We start from the raw sequence: 22,040 nt of genomic DNA, 5'->3' as shown, positions 1-22,040 counted from the left end.
TTTAAACACAGCCCTCGCAAATGGACCAAAAATAAACTCTATGACTGTAAAAAAAGAAAGTCTGAACAGATGGTTCTAGAGAATCGCAGCAAGAGAAAACAAACAATAAACTCAAACATCAGGTATCGGCTTTCAGCATTAACTATGCATATCTAAATCTTGCAAACAAGTATTAAATATTGGTAAGGAAAACATCTACAGGCTTTATCACAAGATTACACAACCAACAATCTAATAAGATTGAGCCATGGAGAGGTGTTGTTTAATGTGCTCAGGATGGTCTGTGAAGCAGCTTACTGGAAGACTGGGCACCTCTGTTTGTTTGGCGCCACAGTGTCAGCCACGATCTGTGTGTGTGTGTGTGTGTGTGTGTGTGTGTGTGTGTGTGTGTGTGTGTGTGTGTGTGTGTGTGTGTGTGTGTGTGTGTGTGCGTGTGCGTGTGTGTGTGTATGTGTTTCAGTGAGTGAGTGAGTGAGTGAGTGAGTGAGTGAGTGAGTGTGTTGGTCTGACCCGCATCAAAGTAATTAACAAATAAATCATCTTCTCTATTGGATACATCGGGACAATCCTGTTTATCACACAGGTACAATAATGGATCTAAACCTGACCATTTGTGCAGCCTTAGCATCAGAGTGAGGAGAACAGCTCTGCCAACAGAGACACAGTAGACCGTATGTGATGCTAAAGGGGCTTTGCTAGCTAGGGCTAACCCATGTACCACAACAACTATATCATATGAATACACCATAATAACTATAGTTTGAATCAAACATAATAACTATACCATATGACTATACCATGATAACTATATATTGAATGCAACATATAGCTATACCATATGAATATACCATAATAATTATATAGTGAATATAAAATAATCGCTATAACATAGCGAATATAACATAACCATACCATAATAACCATACCATAGTGAAAATATAACATGACCACCATAATACTCTGTTTGTCTCTACAGATCCTTCGTGTTGCCAACACGCGGCTGAGCACTCTGTGTGTAGAGAAGCATGTGAGCAGGTAAGAACACACACGCCCACGCACACACACACACACACACACACACACACACACACACACACACACACACACACACACACACACACACACATACACACACACGCCTCTCTCCTCCTCTTCCTTTCCTCCGCTCTCATTAGACGCGTTTCCATCCAAATGTAAAAAAGTAACTCTCCACAGTAAATCTGAAAAAGAAAATGCGAATTTATGGCCCTTTACATACACCAATGTTATACAAATATTATAAATTGGTTCATCGAGCTGAACAGTAGGTGGTGCTAATCCTCCATCAGTCCGCTGCAGACGGACGGTCTTGATTAATCAATCAATCAGTAATTAGAAAAGAGCCAGTCAGACCTAAAGGATGAAACAAAATCCCCACTGGACACATGCTACAGCTGTGGGCTCTTGGAAGACGTGTGGTCACAGATCTGTATGCACACCAGCGGAGGTTTGAGTGACGTTGAAGTCGCTTCGTAAATGTAAATGGACTGCATTTATATAGCGCTTTTCTAACCATTGGCCACTCAAAGCGCTTTACAATATTGCCTCACATTCACCATTCACGCACACATTCACGCACCGACGGCGGAGTCAACCATGCAAGGCGACAGCCGGCTCGTCGGGAGCTAACAGTCAGGGTTAGGTGCCTTGCTCAAGGACACCTCGACACTCAGCTAGGAGGAGCCGGGGATCGAACCAACAACCTTCAGGTTACCAGCCAACCCGCTCTACCTCCTGAGCTACTGCCGCCCTGTGTGGCTTCAGTTATCCACATTTATTCTATGAATCTGTTTCCATTGCCCTTCGTAATAAGCCGTAATTACCTTTTATCCGACCACCAATGTTGCCTCCTCCCCGGGGTAGACAATTTGATCCATCCCTTAATATTGTCTAACACTACACCTTTCCCCGTCCTGCAGCTGGGGACCATAAAGAGCGAGTCCCGTCTGAAACACCTGCTCCTGCGGCTGCCTGGCTACTGCCCGGTGTCCATGGTGAGTTCCGAGACCCAAGCCTCACCGCTCAAAGCATATAGGGAGCCGAGATACAAATGGAACAATGGAGAGAGAAAAATATGAAACTATATAGGGGGTACGGCACCAATCGCTGCGCTGGTAGAGGACCCACTCTGTTGGCTCCACCGGTGTCAGAGACATGAGGCAGGAGCCTCGTTCCACCAGCCTGAGAGACTCGAGGCTCCAGCTCCTCTCTCTGGGGTTGAAGAGGAGTGCACTGAGCCTGGACAACTTAGAGACAAAGGGCCGAGTTTGTGCCCCAGACCTCTCAGTAACTGGTTTTAATCTACATTTTATTGCAGATCAAACATGTGACTGACTAAAACATAATATTTACGGTGGCCATTTGAGAATTGACATATTTCAAAGTGATTTTCTCAGTCTTATTAAGTTAAGGTCTTATTCTCTGATGTGTGGCGAGTGGTGGGGTGGCGCCCCAGTGCCCCCTACTGGCCCGCCGTCGCTACTACAGATACCCCCTTGACGTACACAAAGGCATTCGCACACAATGTCGTACACCCCTCAACCATTCTACTTACAAAGGAGGCTGTTAGGAATTACTGATCTGTTACGCAGGCATACCGCTCATGACTTATACACACCCACACACACACACACACACACACACACACACACACACACACACACACACACACACACACACAGGTGGAGATGTGCCGAGGGTTTGCACCCTGGCTGTGGAACAGACTAGAATATATGTTTGGAACTTGGCATGGGTTGAAAGTCTGGGCTAATCTAAAACATTATCCTCCCTGTTGTGTCCGGGCCTCCGCGCCTTCAGCACAGATCACGTTAGGACCTTGTGTAAAACTTTACTTTTCTTTGGTCGGCTGTTAAGGATTTCTTTTCTTCCCTTGCCAAGCCGTACAGACCTGCCTCCAGTAACCTGTGATGTATTAGACGTGGCTCTTGGGAGTTGATCTGTTCTTCTGAGTTGTTTCTCTGTGTGTGTCTGCATCTGCCCGTGTCTATCGGTCTGTCTGCACACACCGTGGGCTGGAGAACATATTGCTTCAAAGGATTCGGTCCATTTTGTTGGTTATTATTGCCCATCTATTCTCATTCACGGAACAACATTTGTTTGTTTCCATGTATAATCCCTGAGTGTCTGGCCAAGGGACTGGTGATGTGACGACAACAATTTAACTTGCAAGTTCTTCAGATATCTGCTATATATATCGTAAGCAATGGTCGCCGTCACACCCCACCTAGGCGGCTCCTCCCACACCCAGGACACGGGTGGATGTTGAGTAAACAGCTTTATTGCAGTGTGTAGAATGTTAAACCAGCCATCACCACACACACCCAAAGAACAACTGCTCTAACTCTTAATGGGGACATATTATCGGCTTGGAAGGCTAATCACAGTCACACCTGGTGGTGTAATATGTCCCCTTTAACCTGTGTGCACTGATTGGTCGATGGACCAAAGGTGTGCAGCCTCACCCAGCCCAGAGTCCAATCAGTCTGACTCGGGCCAGGTGAGGTGGCTGGCTAGTGAAGCAGCCAGCAATCATGCTTCATTTGTTAGTTGGCTGGAGGATACTGGGAATATTGTTTGATGACCATGACACCAACCAACCAAAGTTAAAATGAGTCAACCACACTTTATTACATCCTTGAAGAAACACTGTTGCTTTTGTATCACTTTCATACGGTGATGAAGGACACAAACTACACAAAGTGAATGCACCAATACAAATTAAATGGTGCTTAATCTCAGCATGCAGTTATGAAGAATGGTTAAATCAGGGATGTTCATAGTGCATTCAATTGTCTCAATAAATATACTATTCATACTATTCTGTGTCCCCTGTGGTGTTCTATAGAATGAATTGTGGATCTGCGTCAACTCCACTCTTCCAGGTAAGCAGTTAGCACACCGGAACATCTCGTATTCATGTTCATGGTTCATAACACACACACTTTCTTTTTTTTAGAAACAACACAAAACACAGGATATTTTCATCAGTGGAAAGAAAAGGCGGGTGATATAGTTGATCATAGTTTGGTCGTTTTGTAACGGGTCAACATGTGTTCCGCACATCCACACAACACAGTGGTGAGCTCGGCCCTCATGTGGTGCCTGATGCTGCGTTTGTTTTGGTCCAGGCGTGTCCAGGAGGTCTGACGGCTGGGTCGGTCTGGGTTGCTGTGAGCTGGCCATGTCAGTGGAGTGTCGCAGGGAATGCAAGCAGGTGATTCTTCAAGCCGTCTAGACGATGTTCTTGTTGTTGTAGAGGTCATGCTGTTCATACAATCCACATGGATACTGTGTAGCTTCAGCTGTCCTCACCTGTATCGCCATGTGACGCCTTTTCTTTCAATCCTGTAGGCCGCATCCAAAAATGACATAACAAAAATATGCAAGAAAGATGCAGAGGTAAGTCATATTTTTCGTATCTGGTCTGTGTGACACACACAGACCAGAGAGAGAGAGAGAGATCGTGGCTGACATTGTGGCGAACAGAGATGCCCAGTCTTCCAGTAAGCTGCTTCACAGACCATCTTGAGCACATTAAACAACACCTCTCCATGGCTCAATGTTATTAGATTGTTGGTTGTGTAATTTTTGTGATAAAGCCTGTAGATGGTTTCTGTATTCGAAGTCTCCATATCCATTTGTCTCACTTTTATTTAGTATTTAGTATTCCCTCTTTCTTCTCAGGCCTAAATAATTATATTTTAATTTAGTGAGTGGTAATCTGTTTTAATAATTGTGTTTCATATTTTACCAATGAATTGTGTCTCCCCAGAAACCTCTTTACAGCTGCATCACAAAAAACGAAAGTAAGTTTTGACATTTTAAACTTTTCTTCAAGGATGGGAAGGATTGTGTGCGTGTGTGTGCGTGTTTGTGTGTTTTTCCAGGTTCCACGGGTCTAACTGGTGTGTGTTTGTGTGTGTCTCCCAGTGGGCTCCACATGCTGCAGCTACGCGGGCCGCCACACCACCTGCAGGGAGTACTGCCAGGCCATCTTCCGGACGGACTCCTCGCCCACGGTGTCACAGATCAACGCCGTCAAAGACTACTGCCAGAGCCACAGTACCCAGCTCATCGGCTGTGTGGGCAACTACACCAAGTCGTACCCCATCCGCAACCCCATCGACAGTAAGAACGCGTCTATACACTCATGTCCACTCAGGTCCTCCAAACAGGCTTGAGGTCTGGCATCATTTAGCCTGCATGTGTGACCTGCTGTAGCCTGATTGTCTCTTGTGCGTGATTTAGCTTGCTTGTGTAGCCTGTTTCAGCCTGCCTGTGTAGCCTTGTATAGCCTGCTTGCGGCCTGGTTCAGCCTGATTGTGTGGCCTGGTACAGCCTGCTTGCAGCCTGGTTCAGCCTACTTGTTGGCCTGGTTCAGGCTGCTTGCGGCCAGGTTCAGCCTACCTGTGGCCGGGTTCAGCCTCCTTGTGGCCTGGTTTAACCTAGTTGTGGTCTGGTAAGCCTGAATCAGCCTGCTCGCGTCCTTCGTTCAGCGGCCTGTGTCGCCTGGTTCAGCCTGCGTGTGGCCTTGTTCAGCATGTGTGTAGCCTGGTTCAGCAGCATGATTGTGGTCTGGTTCAGCCTGCTTGCAGCCTGGTTCAGCCAGCTTGTGTGGCCTGGTCTGCCTGCTTGCGGCCTGGTTCATCCTACTTGCGGCCTGGTTCATCCTACTTGACGCCCGGTTCAGCCCGCCTGCGGCCTCGCTCAGCAGCCTGTGTTTGTGTGCAGGCCTGTACTGCTGCGACCGGGCGGAGGACGCCCATTGCCAGGTGGCGTGCCGGCGGATCCTGCGGACCCTGAGCACGGAGCAGGAGATCATGGAGGGGCTGATCGAGCAGTGCCGCTCGCAGCCGCTGCCCCAGGACCCCATGTGGCAGTGCTTCCTGGGCAGCGCGCAGCCCCCCGCCAAGCCGCACGAGGAGCCCCTGCCCCCCGCCAAGATGGACCGGGCCAAGCTGCACTGCTGCTCCAAGGCCAACACCTCGCTCTGCAGGTACCGCCAGCCTCACGTTAGCCACCGGGAGAGAGGCCTCTTAAGGCTCAGTTATGGGTTCCACGTCGACGCGACGCAATGACCACGCGGACCCTTCGACGCAGTCCTGAACCTGTTTTGGTTCTGCGTCTGGGTTTTAGTGAGCAGACCAATCGTAGCCCTCGCCGCGACGCAAGCTTACACTTTTTTGGAGGTACATGTCAGGCCCTTGCAGTGGACAAAGGAGGGTCCGCAAGGACGTAAATGGTCCGGAAACCCCCTTGCGTTGTGTCAACGTGGAACCATAACTAAGCTTTAAGTAGGGCCAGTCACCTCGCAGGTGATGTCAGGGGAGCACCTCAGATTGGCCTTCATTTCAAACGTATCATCCCTGATTTCACTGGTATCTGTTCTCTCTCTTCCTCCAGGGACATGTGCCAGAAGGTGAGCACCAACTGGGGCAGCCAGACGTGGCAGGAGTTCCACCAGCTCTGTGAGTACAATGTGGTGGAGACGCAGCTGATCGCCTGCCTGGCCGACGTCCGAGAGCCCTGCCAGCTGGGCTGCACCGGCCTCAGCTACTGCTCCAACTTCAACAACAGGTCAGGAAACACTGGTGCTCTGTAACCACTGTGGATCGTATTGGTAGAGTGGGTTACTAACCACTCTACAAACAACAACAGGTCAGGAAACACTGGTGCTCTGTAATCACTGTGGATCGTATTGGTAGAGTGGGTTACTCACTATCATGAGGTAGAAGACATGGTAGAACATGGGGCCTTAAAGTGGACCTATTATACCACCAGGTGTGAGTGTGATTAGCCATTACAAGCCGTTTTCGAAATGTGCAGCATTGTGAAATCACAGTCGGGGCGTGTCCCCTAGATGCGTGACGGATAGATGAGCACCGTTTACTTCGGTCCACTGGGTAGGCTGGTAGACTGATCTATCCGGCACACATCAAGGTGGACACGCCCACCTGTGATGTCACAATGCTGCACATTTTCAAACCTGCTTGTAATGGCTAATCACACTCACACCTGGTGGTACGATATGCACCTTTTAAGGGCTTCATAGGTTTCATACGGATATGAGGAGTCCATGCAAACCAAAATCAAGGCTGCAAAGGATAGCTAACCGGACTTACTATCACGTTCAATATAGAAACATGTTGGGTTAAGCTAAAAACATCCACACACGCACGCATATATATATATACACTGATACTTAGAGGTTGGCACTGTAAACAAAGCCGCCACTCATTCCCATATGCCAGTGAGTAGTGGAACAGTCTTTGGCGAACCTCCCGCCCCCTCGATTCAAACCTACCAATTAGGTGAGTCACTTGAGGCCAACCCACCAATCAGTCATCAAAGGCACATCCTGCTAGACTTGGAGGAGTAACACACTTGTTGCAGTTCTGGTATTCGCTTCTCTCTTCAGCCAAGATGTTTTTATACTTTTATAAGTTAAGGGGAACAAACAAAGGAATCAGATTGATCAAATTGGTGGCCCAGGAGGCTGCTGCTTCCACCTTTACTGATATCATTCAACTGGGAAGCGTTTTAGTTTAGTTGTCGTAATTACTAAACAAAATGGTCTCCTGGCTACGAGGCATTATTGCTACTTGTTTCGATGGATATATGCAGGGCTCTCAAGTTTTTTTCAGAGTGAGATTTTGTCGGCGGGGGGGGGGGGGGGGGGGGGGGGGGGGCAGAAGAGGACATCTGGTTACCCGACGTACGGGACCCCCATTTGATGCCTAACTGTTCCACTTTTAAATAGCGGCCCAATTTGGTGGGCGCAATCCTGGTAATTTCTCTGCGTGACAAATACGAATTGTGGCATGTGAGCGTGTGCATGGGTTGAATTGCGTGTGTCTCACGCCGAATGCGTGAGACTTGAGAGCCCTGTATATGTTTCTCTGTCCATGTCCTCATGTCACTGCTGAGCCAGAAGGCCTCTGGTGCTGCTGTTGCCAACTCAGGCCAGAGGGGGTACCCGTGAGCTCAGGGACATTGGACCTCTTTAACCCGTTGACCTACAAAGATTATTATCACTTGAAATGTTAATATGGAATATCGGTTTTTGACTTTCCATCCAGATCCATGCAGCGAACCTTTTGTCCTTTGCTGCATTTTGTTATGGTGTGAATAAAATAGTCAACACATTTGCTGATTATTTATGATTTTGATATAACATTTCTGTTGGCCTATTTATTTTAAACTTTGGTTCATCGTTTAATCAATTTGATAATTTTTTGTAGGCCGACTGAGCTGTTCCGCAGCTGCAGCGTCCAATCAGACCAGGGTGCTATGAATGACATCAAGCTGTGGTCCAATGGGACGATCAAGATGCCCTTCATGAACATCCCGGTCCTACACATCAGGAAGTGCCAGCCGGAGATGTGGACAGCGGTGGCGTGCGCTCTGCAGATCAAACCCTGCCACAGCAAGTCCCGGGGGAGTGTCATCTGCAAGTACGTCCTTATATCCCCACGACGGCCCCTCATGTATCACATGGCTTTGAATCAGAGCTGTTCCGATACCGCTATCGGAAATTCCTCCGATACTGCCTAAAATTCAGTATCGGCACTCGGCGAGTACGCAAGTCTTAACTACAATAATACAAATGCATTATTATAATTATAGATTATAAAATAACATAACAACAAATGCTATTAGTAGTGACAATGCTAGATGCTGAATCGGTATATACTCGGTATCGGTCGGGAAGGGACATAATGGTATCTGAACGTCTCTACCGTATTTTCCGCACTATAAGGCGCACCTGAGTATAAGCCGCAGCAGCTAAATTGAATGATGTGTACATAGATAAGCCGCACTGGACTATAAGCCGCGGGTGCAGTGATGTTGCTAGGTACGCGTCCTGCGTCCCTGACGCATTAAAATCTGAAAGGATGCACTAAACTCACTATCCATGCGTCCCGGGGACGCATCTCATTTTCCCCATGAAAAAGGATACATTGTGAACATTAAACAACTCGTGTTTAATCACAGTAACTGGCCAAAGAAACCTTATTGTGAGCAGACCGGACAAGCGCTGTTTCAACCCTCTGCGCATCTACTCGGCGCAGACGTGATCCCCTGTACAAAGTATCACGACATGCTAATTTAGCCGCTACCAAAACAACTAGCTCGTCACCGCTGATTTCATTTCAACAATTAAAAATACGAACTTCATAGTAAATAAACCCACGTTTCCACTGCTCGATGCTGTGCTCATTCGTGTCGATTATGTTGTAACGTTTAGGGGACGTGCTGTGATGAAATAAATGAAACATAATCCGGTGGTGGTGATGAAAACTACATTGAACGGCAGCCGCCATATTGTTATGCCCAAACGGCGCCTGCGCATACATCGCGCTTCCAACGAGATCCCGTTTTTCTCGAGAAACAGGCAGAGAAGAGAGAACGCAAAAATGCCACCAAAGAAAAAGATGAAACCTATTGCAGGTCAGCAAACTATTGCAGCTGCATTTTCTGTCCCCACTACTACTTCCAGCATTTCCTGCTGGAGCCCGCCACTGGTGGCGGGGCGCGGACCGGTCATAGAGCCCATAGAGTTAAAGTCGGTGGACTCGTCTGTAACCTGTAAAATCCATAGATTAGCCGCACCGTTATATAAGCCGCAGACTCGAAAAATGGGGAAAAAGGCGCGGCTTATAGTCCGAAAATTACGGTACTTTGATTTCTAACAGCAGTGCGCTGCTGGATATCGGACCACTGCTGCTTGTGATGATAGACGCATGTTCCCTTAGTGACGTGTTGAGCTCCCCTAGACCCCAGTCCGCCCGGCGCCTTGATCAAACTCTGGGCCTTTGAAACCTTGTTGCTAATATCTACACTCTCCAAGGTCACTTTGCCTTCAACTGCCCTAAACCTTTACAGCTCCCTAATGCATGTCAGCGCACGCACGCACGCACGCACGCGCGCACGCGTTTCTTGCATGCACGTGTGCAAATGAAAATATATGATTGACATTCCAGAGCACATCTCAGCAACGTCTATGATCTTTGTTTTGGGCCCCAGCCTGTGGACAAACACGCTCACATGTAGAGAGTACACACTGTGTAGCGGGCGGCCATTGTGTTGGAGTGAAAGAGGGGATTACCGCTCCACACGCTGACCTCCTAGCCCCCCCTCTCCCTCTGCCAGCGCAACTTCTGTAAATAATGAGGTCATATGTTATCAGAGCCCACTATCAGTTGAAGGACAGAAACACATTGCTCCGAACACAATCAATTACACTGAGCTTTGTTGTGTCATTACAATATCTGGCAAAACATTCAAAGAATGGAGAAAACTGATATCTAGAACCGATTCTAGCGTCCGCATAAAGCCAAGTTCAATAAGTGTCCGGCCCTTTAAGCAGTTAGTAGTGTGGAGTGTTGCTCAAAAGACTGAAGAGCAGCTCACATCACCCTACCCATCCTGCATCCCCTCATCCTGCATCTCATCACCAGTACTCTGATGATGTGCAGAAGGTCGGGGAAAGTCTCCCACGACGTGTGCAGATGTTAACGGGGTAGACTACCACAGTGTGAGCCCCTGAACGCTTCAGCCAGAGAGCGTTCGGGACTTCATTGAATGTCAGGATAAGAAGTGAAGACGCATCGAGGAGCAATTACTTTTACATTCAGGGTATTGGGCCTTTTGACGCTTTTATCAAAAGCGACCGACAATAAGTACATTTGTCAGAAGAAAGTGAAAAAGTAGATTGCTGTCGTGACAGTGAGGATGTTCATAGACCCAAGTGCCAAGCACTAAAAATCGCTAGGGTAACCTATTCCCTGTATGCAACAAAGATAGCTAGGGTAAGAGGCTACACAACTAAGTACTATAAGTACGTCATACAATAAGTGTGTACATTAACTGCCAGGACGTATGACATACAACAACTAGGAGGGGAGGGTCTTGCTGGCTATGCAGAGTCAGAGAAGCACACACTTGGTTTGAGTGGTGTTTTGGTCCCAGAGCTGCAGAAGTTCCCATCTTGTGTCCTCAGGTCGGACTGCGTGGACATCCTGACGCAATGTGGGGACCTGAAGCGCTTCCACCAGGGCCAGACCCCCGAGAGGATCTGTGAGCTGCTGTCACCCGTCGACGACCCGGAGAGCTGCATCCCCCTACACAGATACCTCAGTGAGTGAGAGAGTCAGAGAGTGAGGGTGTGAGAGAGAGTGAGGGAGTGAGATAGTGAAAGAGTAAGAGTGATAGAGTGATCGAGTTGGAGTGAGTGAATGAGTGACTGACTCACTGAGTGTGTGTGCGTGTGTGGGTGAGAGTGTGTTGAAGCGTATTGCACATTCACCTTTTCCCTTCTTAGTCTAGCCTATTAGTGATCCCTACTTTTACAAAACAAGCCCCGTGTCTAGCGCATGACTTCAAAAAGTTATGGAAAGATTAGGTTTAGAGATGTCCGATATTATCGGCCCACCGATATTATCGGCCCGATATTAGCATAAAAATGTAATATCTGTCAATATAGGTATCGGATTTTTTTTGCCTTAAAACCGATTTTTTTATTTTTTTTTTATTTATAGCTCAAATAAATGTTTTCAAAATTGTGCAGTACAGTGCACATTGTAATTGACTCATATTTGTGCATTTATTCAATTAAGGTTATTGAGTTTTAGTTAAAGAAACATACTGCTATGTTGCACATAGTTGTTCAGGTACAATGTTTAATCATTTGTGAAGTCAAGTTTGCCCTATTTGTTGTGGGCATTGTCAAGATTATCTCAGGGAGAGTGTAATCCAAACTGTTGTCTGAGACCATTAAAAAAAATAAAAATAAACATGGCACTTTTCCCTTAAATTAAGTTGAAGTATTTTTCTTATTTTGCACAGACAATGTTAACATTTGGAAAACCTTGTTGCATTCAAGAATGCATCCAGTGGGGCATCACAATAACATTAAGCATGTTGTGTTAATTCCACAACAGGAGATATGTAATGTTACCTAAATTAGGTTTGAGGAAAAATAACCCAAATATTGACATCGGTATCGGCTGATATCGGAATCGAAAATTTAGAGTTGGACAATATCGCATATCGGATATCGGCAAAAAAGCCAATATCGGACATCCCTAATTAGGTTCTATAATTAATTGATCTGTGTGTCTCTCCCTCACACAATCCAGACCCCAGCTCCCTGGCCCACAGCGCCAGAGGGGAGGTCACCCACCCGTGTAACCCCAACCCGTGTCCCAGCAACCACCTGTGTCAGGTCAACCGGAAGGGTTGCCCTGACGACTTCAACTGCCAGCCCTTCTTCTGTGTACCAGGTATACCCCCCCCCCCCCCCCAGAGGAGGACCGCAGCCTGGGACTGTCCCTCATGTGCAGCTCAAGTTGACTTTCCCTCATGTGGTTCTCGGTCAGCAGCCTGACTGGCCCTCATGTGGCCCTCAGGCTGGGACTGGCCCTCATGTGGCCCTCAGGCTGGGACTGGCCCTCATGTGGCCCGCAGCCTGGGACTGGCCCTCATGTGGCCCTCAGCCTGGGACTGGCCCTCATGTGGCCCTCAGCCTGGGACTGTCCTTCATGTGGCCCTCAGGATGGGGCCGGGTGTGGGTGGAGCCGGGTGGGTTCTGGGGGCGTCCGGTCGAAGGCCTCCCAGCCCTCCTCCTCCTCCTCCTCCTCCTCCTCCTCCTCCTCCTCCTCCTCCACCAGGGCGTCGCCCCATCTCCTCCACTCAACACCTCTCTGTCCTCCCTCCCTCAGGCTGTAAACTGGGCGACGCGTCAGACTTCCTGGTCCCGATGGACACGCGGCTGCAGGTGCCCGTGCTGAGCCCGGGGGCGGGTGGCCAGGCGGACTGCTTCGAGGTGTGCGTGTGCGGGGCCAGCGGCCGCCTGGAGGACTGCAAAGAGATGCCCTGTGTGGACACCAGCAAGGCCTGCGTGGTGGGAGGGCAGAGGAAAAGTAGGCGTGGCATGTTCGTTCAAATCCGTTTACAACGGAGGCACTGCTGTTATGCTTTTATATTTATATATTTTTAGGGTGAATAGTTATAGTTAGGTTATTATTTTATTATTTTATTTTAGGTTATTATTTTAGGAGATAAAGTAATTTCCTCCGCCATTTCTTAATGTGATCAACCAGTTTCACCGATTACTGATGCTAAACAACAGAATCCGCTAGTGTCCATCTCAGAGCTCCCTCCGCCCCCTGGTGGACACCGACTGTAATAGCAGTCGCAGAATATCTTCCAGAATCAGAGAAAATTGTTTTCCTCTCCGCCTTCTCCCTCCCCCATATATTACTTGGAACCTGGAAAGGTTTACTTTAGGATTTATTTTCTTTTGCATTAAAATAAATCCCAGGGGTTAGACTGAAAGGGAGGGTGGGGATTAATACCATTAATTAGAGGCAGATGTGTGGGGGGTTTGCGACACACACACACACACACACACACACACACACACACACACACACACACACACACACACACACACACACACACACACACACACACACACACACACACACACACACACACACACACACACACACACACATTGCTTTTCTTAGATGTGGCGTACTGAAGGAATGTAACGTGGGGGCCTTTTATGATAAGATCGGCTTCCTCTTCCTCCCCACTTAACTTCTTAAGCATTGAGAATGAGTTCCACTTACCCGGATGCTCACCATGCAACGCGTGGCCGGCGTGTCGAGGTGGAGGAAAGGAGTGATTCTAGTGTCTTGGCGTTAATGTTTGGTTATAGAACCAACACACAGCAGAACAACCAGGTCTTTATGAGACACCTACAGATCTATTCGTGAGCAGATGTAAATATTGATTCTAATTGTATCAAATGGATAAAGTAATCTTACTAATACGTTAGGGTACAGTCACCTTCAGCTCTACAGGGGGGCTCCTCTTACTGTGTCGTTGTCCTCCTCCAGGCCACGGGACCCCCTCAGAAGGGGGCTCCTCTTAGTGTGTCGTTGTCCTCCTCCAGGCCACGGGACCCCCTCAGAAGGGGGCTCCTCTTACTGTGTCGTTGTCCTCCTCCAGGCCACGGGACCCCCTCAGAAGGGGGCTCCTCTTACTGTGTCGTTGTCCTCCTCCAGGCCACGGGACCGCCTCAGAAGGGGGCTCCTCTAACTGTGTCGTTGTCCTCCTCCAGGCCACGGGACCCCCTCAGAAGGGGGCTCCTCTTACTGTGTCGTTGTCCTCCTCCAGGCCACGGGACCCCCTTCAGGGTGGACTGCCACCCCTGCTCATGCTTCGCGGGGGAAACCATCTGCTCCAGCAGACAGTGCTACAGCCCGGACAGCTCGGACCAGGAACGCCAGCGCTTCACTGGTGTGTGTGTGTGTGTGCGTGTGTGTGTGTGTGTGTGTGTGTGTGTGTACAAATGTTTGTGTGTGTTTTTGAAGTGGCATCCTCGCAGTTGTCTATTGCCACAGGAACTACATGGTCTCTACAGTGAACCACCTAGTGGTCTTTAGAGGAACTACACGCTAGTCTCTACAGTGAACCACCTAGTGGTCTTTAGAGGAACTACACGCTAGTCTCTACAGTGAACCACCTAGTGGTCTTTAGAGGAACTACACGCTAGTCTCTACAGTGAACCACCTAGTGGCCTTTAGTGGAACTACACGCTAGTCTCTACAGTGAACCACCTAGTGGTCTTTAGAGTAACTACACGCTAGTCTCTACAGTGAACCACCTAGTGGCCTTTAGAGGAACTACATGTTAGTTTATGCAGTGAACCGCCTATAGGTCAATAGAGAAACTACATGCTAGTCTCTAGTGAACTCCTGAGACTGGCCGCCGCTTGGTGTACATATTTTGTGATATTTCACTGTCCTCTCACAGGTCTACCGTGCGGCTGTCCTGACCACTTCGTCCCGGTGTGCGCAACGAACGGCCGGACCTACCCCAGTGCCTGTGTGGCGCGCTGCATGGGCTTCAAGGACCACCAGTTTGTCTACGGCCACTGCCGTCTCAACGAGCCCTGCTCCTCCAAGCCCTGCCAGAGGAACCAGAGGTCAGTCGGACCCGTGCGGAGCTGATCAGAACATAAGAGGCTCCTTCCTACCAGGATAGAAGGGTGGGGGTCCCACCTTTCTACCAGGGTAGACGGCTGGGGGCCCCACCGTCTTACCAGGGTGTAACGGTTGGGGGCCCCACCGTCCTACCAGGGTGTAACGTTTGGGGGCCCCACCGTCCTACCAGGGTAGAACGGTTGGGGGCCCCATCTTTCTACCAGGGTAGTGGGTGGGGGGAGTGCATAGCCTTGCTAGCCCTTAAAAGCACCGTTTACAAATTAGAATTCAAGTACATTTTTTATTAACTTCATTTCATGCAGACTATGAGGACATAACGTTGATGATGATAATGCGTTTCTATGATGCAATAAAAACTTCTCACCATTAGCTCTGGTGCTCAAATGAAGACGTTTCCTAAATAACCTGTTCTTAATCGTGGTCCCGGCGACATCAATGACGTCGTATTAAACATCATATATTGATGCAAATGCACACATGGACACAAACGCATTTAAACACACTCAGATGCACATCATATGAGCACACGTGCATTAATACACAAAAAGAGTTGCACACACACACACACACACACACACACACACACACACACACACACACACACACACACACACACACACACACACACACACACACACACACACACACACGTGAAGGCTTGCTGGAACTAAATCTTTAAAAAAATCTTTAAAGACTAATGAATGAATAATGCTCTCATTGTCCTGCTTGTGCCCAGCTAACCCTTGGTGTCCATGTGTCCAGGTGTGTTCCAAAGCGCCGTGTCTGCCTGAGCGACGCCACCGACTTCCCCTGTCGCCAGTACGAGTGTGTGGTCCGCCCCGCGGGCTGTGACAGCCAGCTGGACCCTGTGTGCGACACGGATGGCGTGGTCCACACAAACCTCTGCAAGCTCCACCAATCAGGGAAGGCCCTGGCATACATGGGCCAATGCCAGGTACTGAACAGCGAAGCCGGCCACCTCTGAGTCACGTCATGAGTGTTTTAAAGGCATCAGAGTTCCTTGTTCCTGGGAAGGCCTTGTGACCAAGGTACTAAAGTTAGAGGTATGGTGACTGGAGCTGGGGATAAAATACCCTATAAGATGAGCTCTGGAAAAAACCCTTCAAACACACTTTAATATGGATGTTATGGGATTAAAATGTGCAGTTAGTATATAACGTGCAGTTAGTATATAACGTGCAGTTAGTATATAACGTGCAGTTATCAGGGGCTGACTTTTAGAGACCTTGTTGTCTTCCATGTGTGGAGCCACTCGCCAGAGTCGGAGCTACGGCTCTGTGTAGGCTTCCATTTTCTGCGTTTTGCTGCGGTAATAAACAAGTAAACCATCTTTCTCTGGAACAAATTAGGAGGATGTCGAAACATTGAGGTAATGTTGCAGACTTGGCACACGGCGCCTTCCCTAAATGTCAGCTGAATTATTGCTCCACTTGTTGATGTTTCCGATACGGTAGACTTGCAGAACAGATGAGGAGCATGATCGGCTACCAGCCCCTTGTTCAGTGGCGCCATTCTCTCTCATTTAGAACTCCGTTAAGGCAGAAGTAAAAAGGATTTTCTGATGGACACTCTTTTCATGGAGCCCAGGATTGCGCTTCTGGCGAAGCGGTTGAACACGAGATCCCCTGTTTTGAAAGTTAAACACTAGATTGTAAATGTGATTTGAATGTGATTTGAGATGTGTGCGTGCGTGTGTGTGTCTCTGCAGGAGGACTGCAGGAAGCCGCAGCCTGTCTGTGGGCAGAACAGTGAGACCTACAACAGTGTGTGCGAGGCCTTCTCGGACCGCGTGGCCGTGGACTATGAGGGCCCCTGCCACGCCGTGGGGGCGGGGGCCGACTACGCAGTCGGCTCCGGCTGTGACCTGGTCGCCTGTCCACCGCCGTCCCACCCGCACTGCGTCCCGGTCACCCCGCCTGGTGGGTGCAGAGGTCACCTAGGATGCACGGCATGTACCATGTGGTGCATGGTCTGTGTAAAGATGAACACGGAGCATGTACCATGTGATGCATGCACTGTGTAAAGATGAACACGGAGCATGTACCATGTGGTGCATGCACTGTGTAAAGATGAACATGGAGCATGTACCATGTGGTGCTTGCACTGTGTAAAGTTGAACACGGAGCATGTACCATGTGGTGCTTGCACTGTGTAAAGATGAACACAGAGCATGTACAATGTGGTGCATGCTCTGTGTAAAGATGAACACAGAGCATGTACCTTGTGGTGCATGCACTGTGTAAATATGAACACAGAGCATGTACCATATTGTGCATGCTCTGTGTAAAGTTGAACACAGAGCATGTACCATGTGGTGCATGCACTGTGTAAATATGAACACAGAGCATGCATGTATTGTGTACATTCGTGGATGAGGACTTAGGAGAGTGCTGAAGAACTATTCCCCCGTCCACATTTTCACCCATCGGTCGGGTATCGAACCGGCCACCCTGCTGTTACCGGTCAAACTCCTTAACCAGCAGGCCACAGATAACCGTATCAGCCTTGCGGCCCCTGCTGGCTCATGCTGGCCCTTCTTTGACCTTTGGGGACTCTGATTCCAGGAGCCTGCTGTCCCGTGTGTGCCAGCGTCCTGCGGGTCCTCTGGAACCGAGAGCAAATGAACGTCTTTGCCAAGGTACAGAGATCACATCCCCTGAGAACTCTGACTACTCATGTCCTACATCCCCTGAGAACTCTGACTACTCATGTCTGACATATATGGAAGAACACTAGTGCATTCATGACAGGTCTTTATGACTTTGATTTTAGGACCTATTTTGATATTTTATACATATTGCACTCGCACATCTCACACAACTCATTTGCTCCTTGTCTGTTTTGGAGCCGACAGGTAAATGATGTTTAGAAGCTTGCCTGTGAAGTAAATATGTTCAAGTATGGTCTAACTGCAAGTCTTTGCCACTAGGGGGGACCGTAGACCCAAGTGTGCAGTCCCATCATCTCAAGAGCTGATTAAGCAAACTAAATTACACTTTTATATCCAATACGAACACTCTTTGATTATTCACAGAACTGAAAACGTATTCATAACAAAACCAAACTAGATGTATTAAAGCTGGTAACATGCTTTACAGTTTAAGAGCCCCAACTACACCCTGCCTTACAGCCTCAGATCCCAAACTAGACCATGCAATTGCCAAAGTCTGGGGCACCAAATCAGAGATTCAAAATGCTCTGTCTCTGTCTGTCTGTGTCTCTCGCTCTCGCTCTCGCTCTCTCTCGCTCTCTGTCCGTCTCTGTCTCACTCTCTGTCCGTCTCTCTGTCTCGCTCTCTGTCCGTCTCTCTCTCTCTCTCTGTCCGTCTCTCTCTCTCTCTGTCCGTCTCTCTCTCTCTCTCTGTCCGTCTCTTTATCTGTCTGTGTCTGTCCGTCTCTCTCTCTCTCGCTGTCTGTCTCTTTATCTGTCTGTCTCTCTCTCTCTCTGTCTCTCTGTCCGTCTCTCTCTTTCTCTCTGGCTGTCTCTCTGTCCGTCTGTCTGTCTGTCTGTCCGTCCGTCCCCAGTTGGACCGTGACCGGCCCGTGACGGTCCAGGACGTGCTGCAGATCCTGCGTCTGCACGTGTCGGTGCCGCAGTGCGACTTGTTCGGCTACCTGAGCATCGACCACGAGCTGGTGGTGGTCATCGCTCACCTGGACGACCGGCCCACCCGCCTGCAGGTCAGGGAGACCCCCACGCACACACGCATCCACACGCACACATACCATGAGTTTGCATGATACTCACCTTGGTCGTGGCCTCCACCCAGGGCCAGCCCCACTTCTTTCCTTCATTCTTAATTCCACGTCCCAGTGCGGTTTGTCTGGCCCTAACTCTGTACTGTATGTTTGTCCCTAACTCTAACCCTAACCCTGTACTGTGTGTTTGGCCCTACCGCTTACCCTAACCCTGTACTGTTTGTTTGGCCCTAACCCTGTACTGTATGTTTGGCCCTAACTCTTACCCTGTACTGTGTGTTTGGCCCCAACTCTAACCCTAACCCTGTACCGTTTGTTTTTTGCCCTAACCCTGTACTGTTTGTTTGGCCCTAACTCTTACCCTGTACTGTGTGTTTGGCCCCAACTCTAACCCTAACCCTGTACCGTTTGTTTGGCCCTAACCCTGTACTGTATGTTTGGCCCTAACTCTAACCCTAACCCTGTACTGTGTGTTTGGCCCTACCGCTTACCCTAACCCTGTACTGTATGTTTGGTCCTAACTCTAACCCTAACCTTAACCCAGCACTGTCAGTGTGACGTCCTCAATGTGTTGGACCTTAGACCAGAGTAAAGAGTGGATGCACCTATGGTCATTGACCTTCACTTCCGATTGTGTTTCCGTTCCACTTTAATTCCTTACTTGGATTTGATCAATGTAAAGTGTACAGAATAAACGTTAGCAGTCCTCCTCGCCTATCAAGGTTGGAGCTGCTCCTACAGCAGTGTCTGTACTACCAGCTGTATTTCATCCTGCTTGACTTTGTTGTGGTTCAAAGGCAGCCTAACAGAACGTTAGGCTGCCTTTATAGATAATGTAATCTTATGAAAAGAAAATGTTTTTGTTTTGAACAATAATCTACGCCTCACAATTTTCAAGGCTAGATATTTCTCAGTCTTTCAACATAAATTACAATGGGATGAATTTGTTAAGTTGGCTGATGCCTAGCTACACTGTACCTTTATCAAGGTAGTTACCTTTACCTCCACTATGTACTGTAATGCAATGTCAAGACATTAGATAACAGACGCTTTTATTTTGACACGTTTGATGTTGTTGCAGACCAAGATGTGAAGTTGAAGGTCTTTTTTGGTATCACAGTTTAGATTGTCAAGATGAATATAGATGCATTCTTTTGCCCTTGAGAAATTAACAATTACAGAATATAAACCTAAATATTGATTCAACAGCCTTTTAGGGTTACATTTCTCTCAAATTCTTACTGGCAACCCTGAGCATGAATGTAAATAGCAAACTGTATTATTTATATTATTATTATTTTATGTTTATGTTAAATAAATTATGTTAACATGCCTATGTTCAGGTTAATCATACATCGCATACTTTACAAAAATGTGTTTCACGGCTTCTCAATACATTAATTTGAAGTAAAATTTTAAATATGCAAGCTATTAATTAAAATGATTTGAATGCTAAATGACTGAACTATGTTCTATCTGTTGAAAAGGCTTTTCATGAAGCCAAGTAGTGTCCCAACCCATTCCAGGACTCATTCGACAGATTGAACATCACAACATGGCTCTAGGCAAAGATAAATTAAATGTCATATGTTGTAACGAAGATGGCGGTGATGATGAGCTGGCAGCTATTACATCCCCAGGTACATGTAGGATTAGGGCTAGGACCCTTTGGCTGTGAATGCCCAGTGTAGAACCAGTGGGTCCCACGCAGAACTACCTTTCGACGTGATGGATGCTAAAGGACAGATGGTTCATCCAATCACCTGCCAAGTATATGTTAACGTGCATGCCCTTTTCCAAACACTTTCCAAGGACAATTTCCAAAAGTTCTGTGAAACAAACTATCTGCGGTCTTCCGCCTCCTCCGTAACGGGTGGGATAGGTGGGCTAGGTGAGTCAGGTGGGTTAGGTTTGGGCTCCATCATCCTACATCCTATTCCACTTGGACACCATGAATCACCGGGGGACACCTAACCCCCAGCACGGTGATCTCCTCATATGGCCGTGGGGACAGGATTAAGTCTTCTGCCACAAATGTCAAGCTACGTTCACTCTCTCTCTCTCTCTCTCTCTCTCTCGCTCTCTCGCTCTCGCCCTCTGTCTTGTCCTCTCCTCTGTCAGACTGACATAACCTCATCTGTGCCCCTCCAAGGTTGTTCCTGAGTAATATTTTTACTCCGGAAGTAACAATATCAGCTGGGACAAATCCTCTCAAATCTGTTTTATTTTTTTACTTTGTTTTTCAGTGTATTTAAAACAGTTTCTTATTGTGTGAATCTTTTGAGTCTCTTGACTCAGCAGCAAGACGAATGTACCCAAAACACAAAGAGAATACACAGTCTATTGTAACATGTCGCACCCCTTCTCTGCTACCCCAACAGGTGGAGGCCTGCAGCAAGGAGGCGGAGAAGATGGACTCGCTCATCAACTACGGAAGCCCCACGCTGGTCTCCCACGCGCCGCTCTCCTCCTTCCTGTCCGCTGAGACCAGGGTGCCTGTCCTGCACCCGTCTGGAGCCACCGCCTGCTCCCCGCCCTCGCTGCTCAGCGTGTTGCTCCTCCTGGGACTCCTCCTGTCCAGCATCATGTGACCGTCCTCCTCCTCCTGGGACATGTAACCGTCCTCCTCCTGTAAGCCATGTGACCCTCCCCCCTCCTCCTCCTGTATGCCAATTTACCCTCTTCCTGTAGGCCAGTGACCCTCCTCTTCCTGTAGGCCACTTTACCCTCCTCCCCCTCCTCCTCCTCCCCCTTCTCCTGGTGGCCGTGTGATCCTCCTCCTCCTCCTTCTCCTCCTCCGCCTGTAGGCCGTGTGATCCTCCTTCTCCCCCTCCTCCTGTAGGCCGTGTGATCCTCCTCCTCCTCCCCCTCCTCCTGGTGGCCGTGTGATCCTCCTTCTCCTCCTCCGCCTGTAGGCCGTGTGATCCCCCCCCTCCTCCTTCTCCTCCTCCGCCTGTAGGCCGTGTGATCCTCCTCCTCCTCCTGTAGGCCGTGTGATCCTCCTCCTCCTCCTGTAGGCCGTGTGACCCTCCTCCCCCCCCCCCCTCCGCCTCCTCCTCCTGGAGGTCTTGTGATGGTCCACCCCCCTCAGGGACCTCGGCTCTGCTGGACCACTCGGCCTCCAGCGATGGAAACAGACCGAGAAGATCCAGGAAGACTCGGTTTCCATGGCAACGCGCTTCGCACCAGACAGACCACAACGTTGAATATTGAAGGGAACTGCAACAGGATGAAGTATTACCGT

At 48.6% G+C, this 22,040-nt stretch overlaps 1 protein-coding gene across 1 annotated transcript in view; it reads left to right on the top strand.

Annotated features, from left to right (window-relative positions):
* The window catches only part of reck (reversion-inducing-cysteine-rich protein with kazal motifs), a 32,027-nt gene extending 10,400 nt beyond the window's left edge, over positions 1-21,627 (top strand). The window contains exons 2-21 of the mRNA XM_030349336.1: positions 977-1,035; positions 1,959-2,033; positions 3,905-3,941; positions 4,188-4,273; positions 4,411-4,458; positions 4,832-4,865; positions 4,990-5,187; positions 5,791-6,055; positions 6,463-6,636; positions 8,301-8,513; positions 11,063-11,199; positions 12,201-12,344; positions 12,783-12,983; positions 14,248-14,370; positions 14,887-15,058; positions 15,840-16,032; positions 16,807-17,017; positions 17,663-17,736; positions 18,623-18,778; positions 21,178-21,627. Coding sequence (XP_030205196.1) covers positions 977-1,035; positions 1,959-2,033; positions 3,905-3,941; positions 4,188-4,273; positions 4,411-4,458; positions 4,832-4,865; positions 4,990-5,187; positions 5,791-6,055; positions 6,463-6,636; positions 8,301-8,513; positions 11,063-11,199; positions 12,201-12,344; positions 12,783-12,983; positions 14,248-14,370; positions 14,887-15,058; positions 15,840-16,032; positions 16,807-17,017; positions 17,663-17,736; positions 18,623-18,778; positions 21,178-21,387 — 2,810 coding nt within the window. The 3' untranslated portion in view covers positions 21,388-21,627. The remainder of the gene's footprint in view (positions 1-976; positions 1,036-1,958; positions 2,034-3,904; positions 3,942-4,187; positions 4,274-4,410; positions 4,459-4,831; positions 4,866-4,989; positions 5,188-5,790; positions 6,056-6,462; positions 6,637-8,300; positions 8,514-11,062; positions 11,200-12,200; positions 12,345-12,782; positions 12,984-14,247; positions 14,371-14,886; positions 15,059-15,839; positions 16,033-16,806; positions 17,018-17,662; positions 17,737-18,622; positions 18,779-21,177) is intronic.
* The last annotated feature ends 413 nt before the right edge of the window (positions 21,628-22,040 follow it).

The sequence above is a fragment of the Gadus morhua genome, chromosome 23 (assembly GCF_902167405.1).
Source record: "Gadus morhua chromosome 23, gadMor3.0, whole genome shotgun sequence".
Classification (NCBI taxonomy): Eukaryota; Metazoa; Chordata; class Actinopteri; order Gadiformes; family Gadidae; genus Gadus; species Gadus morhua.
Note: the sequence above shows the minus strand (reverse complement) of the source record. Positions and strands in the feature narration are given on the sequence as shown.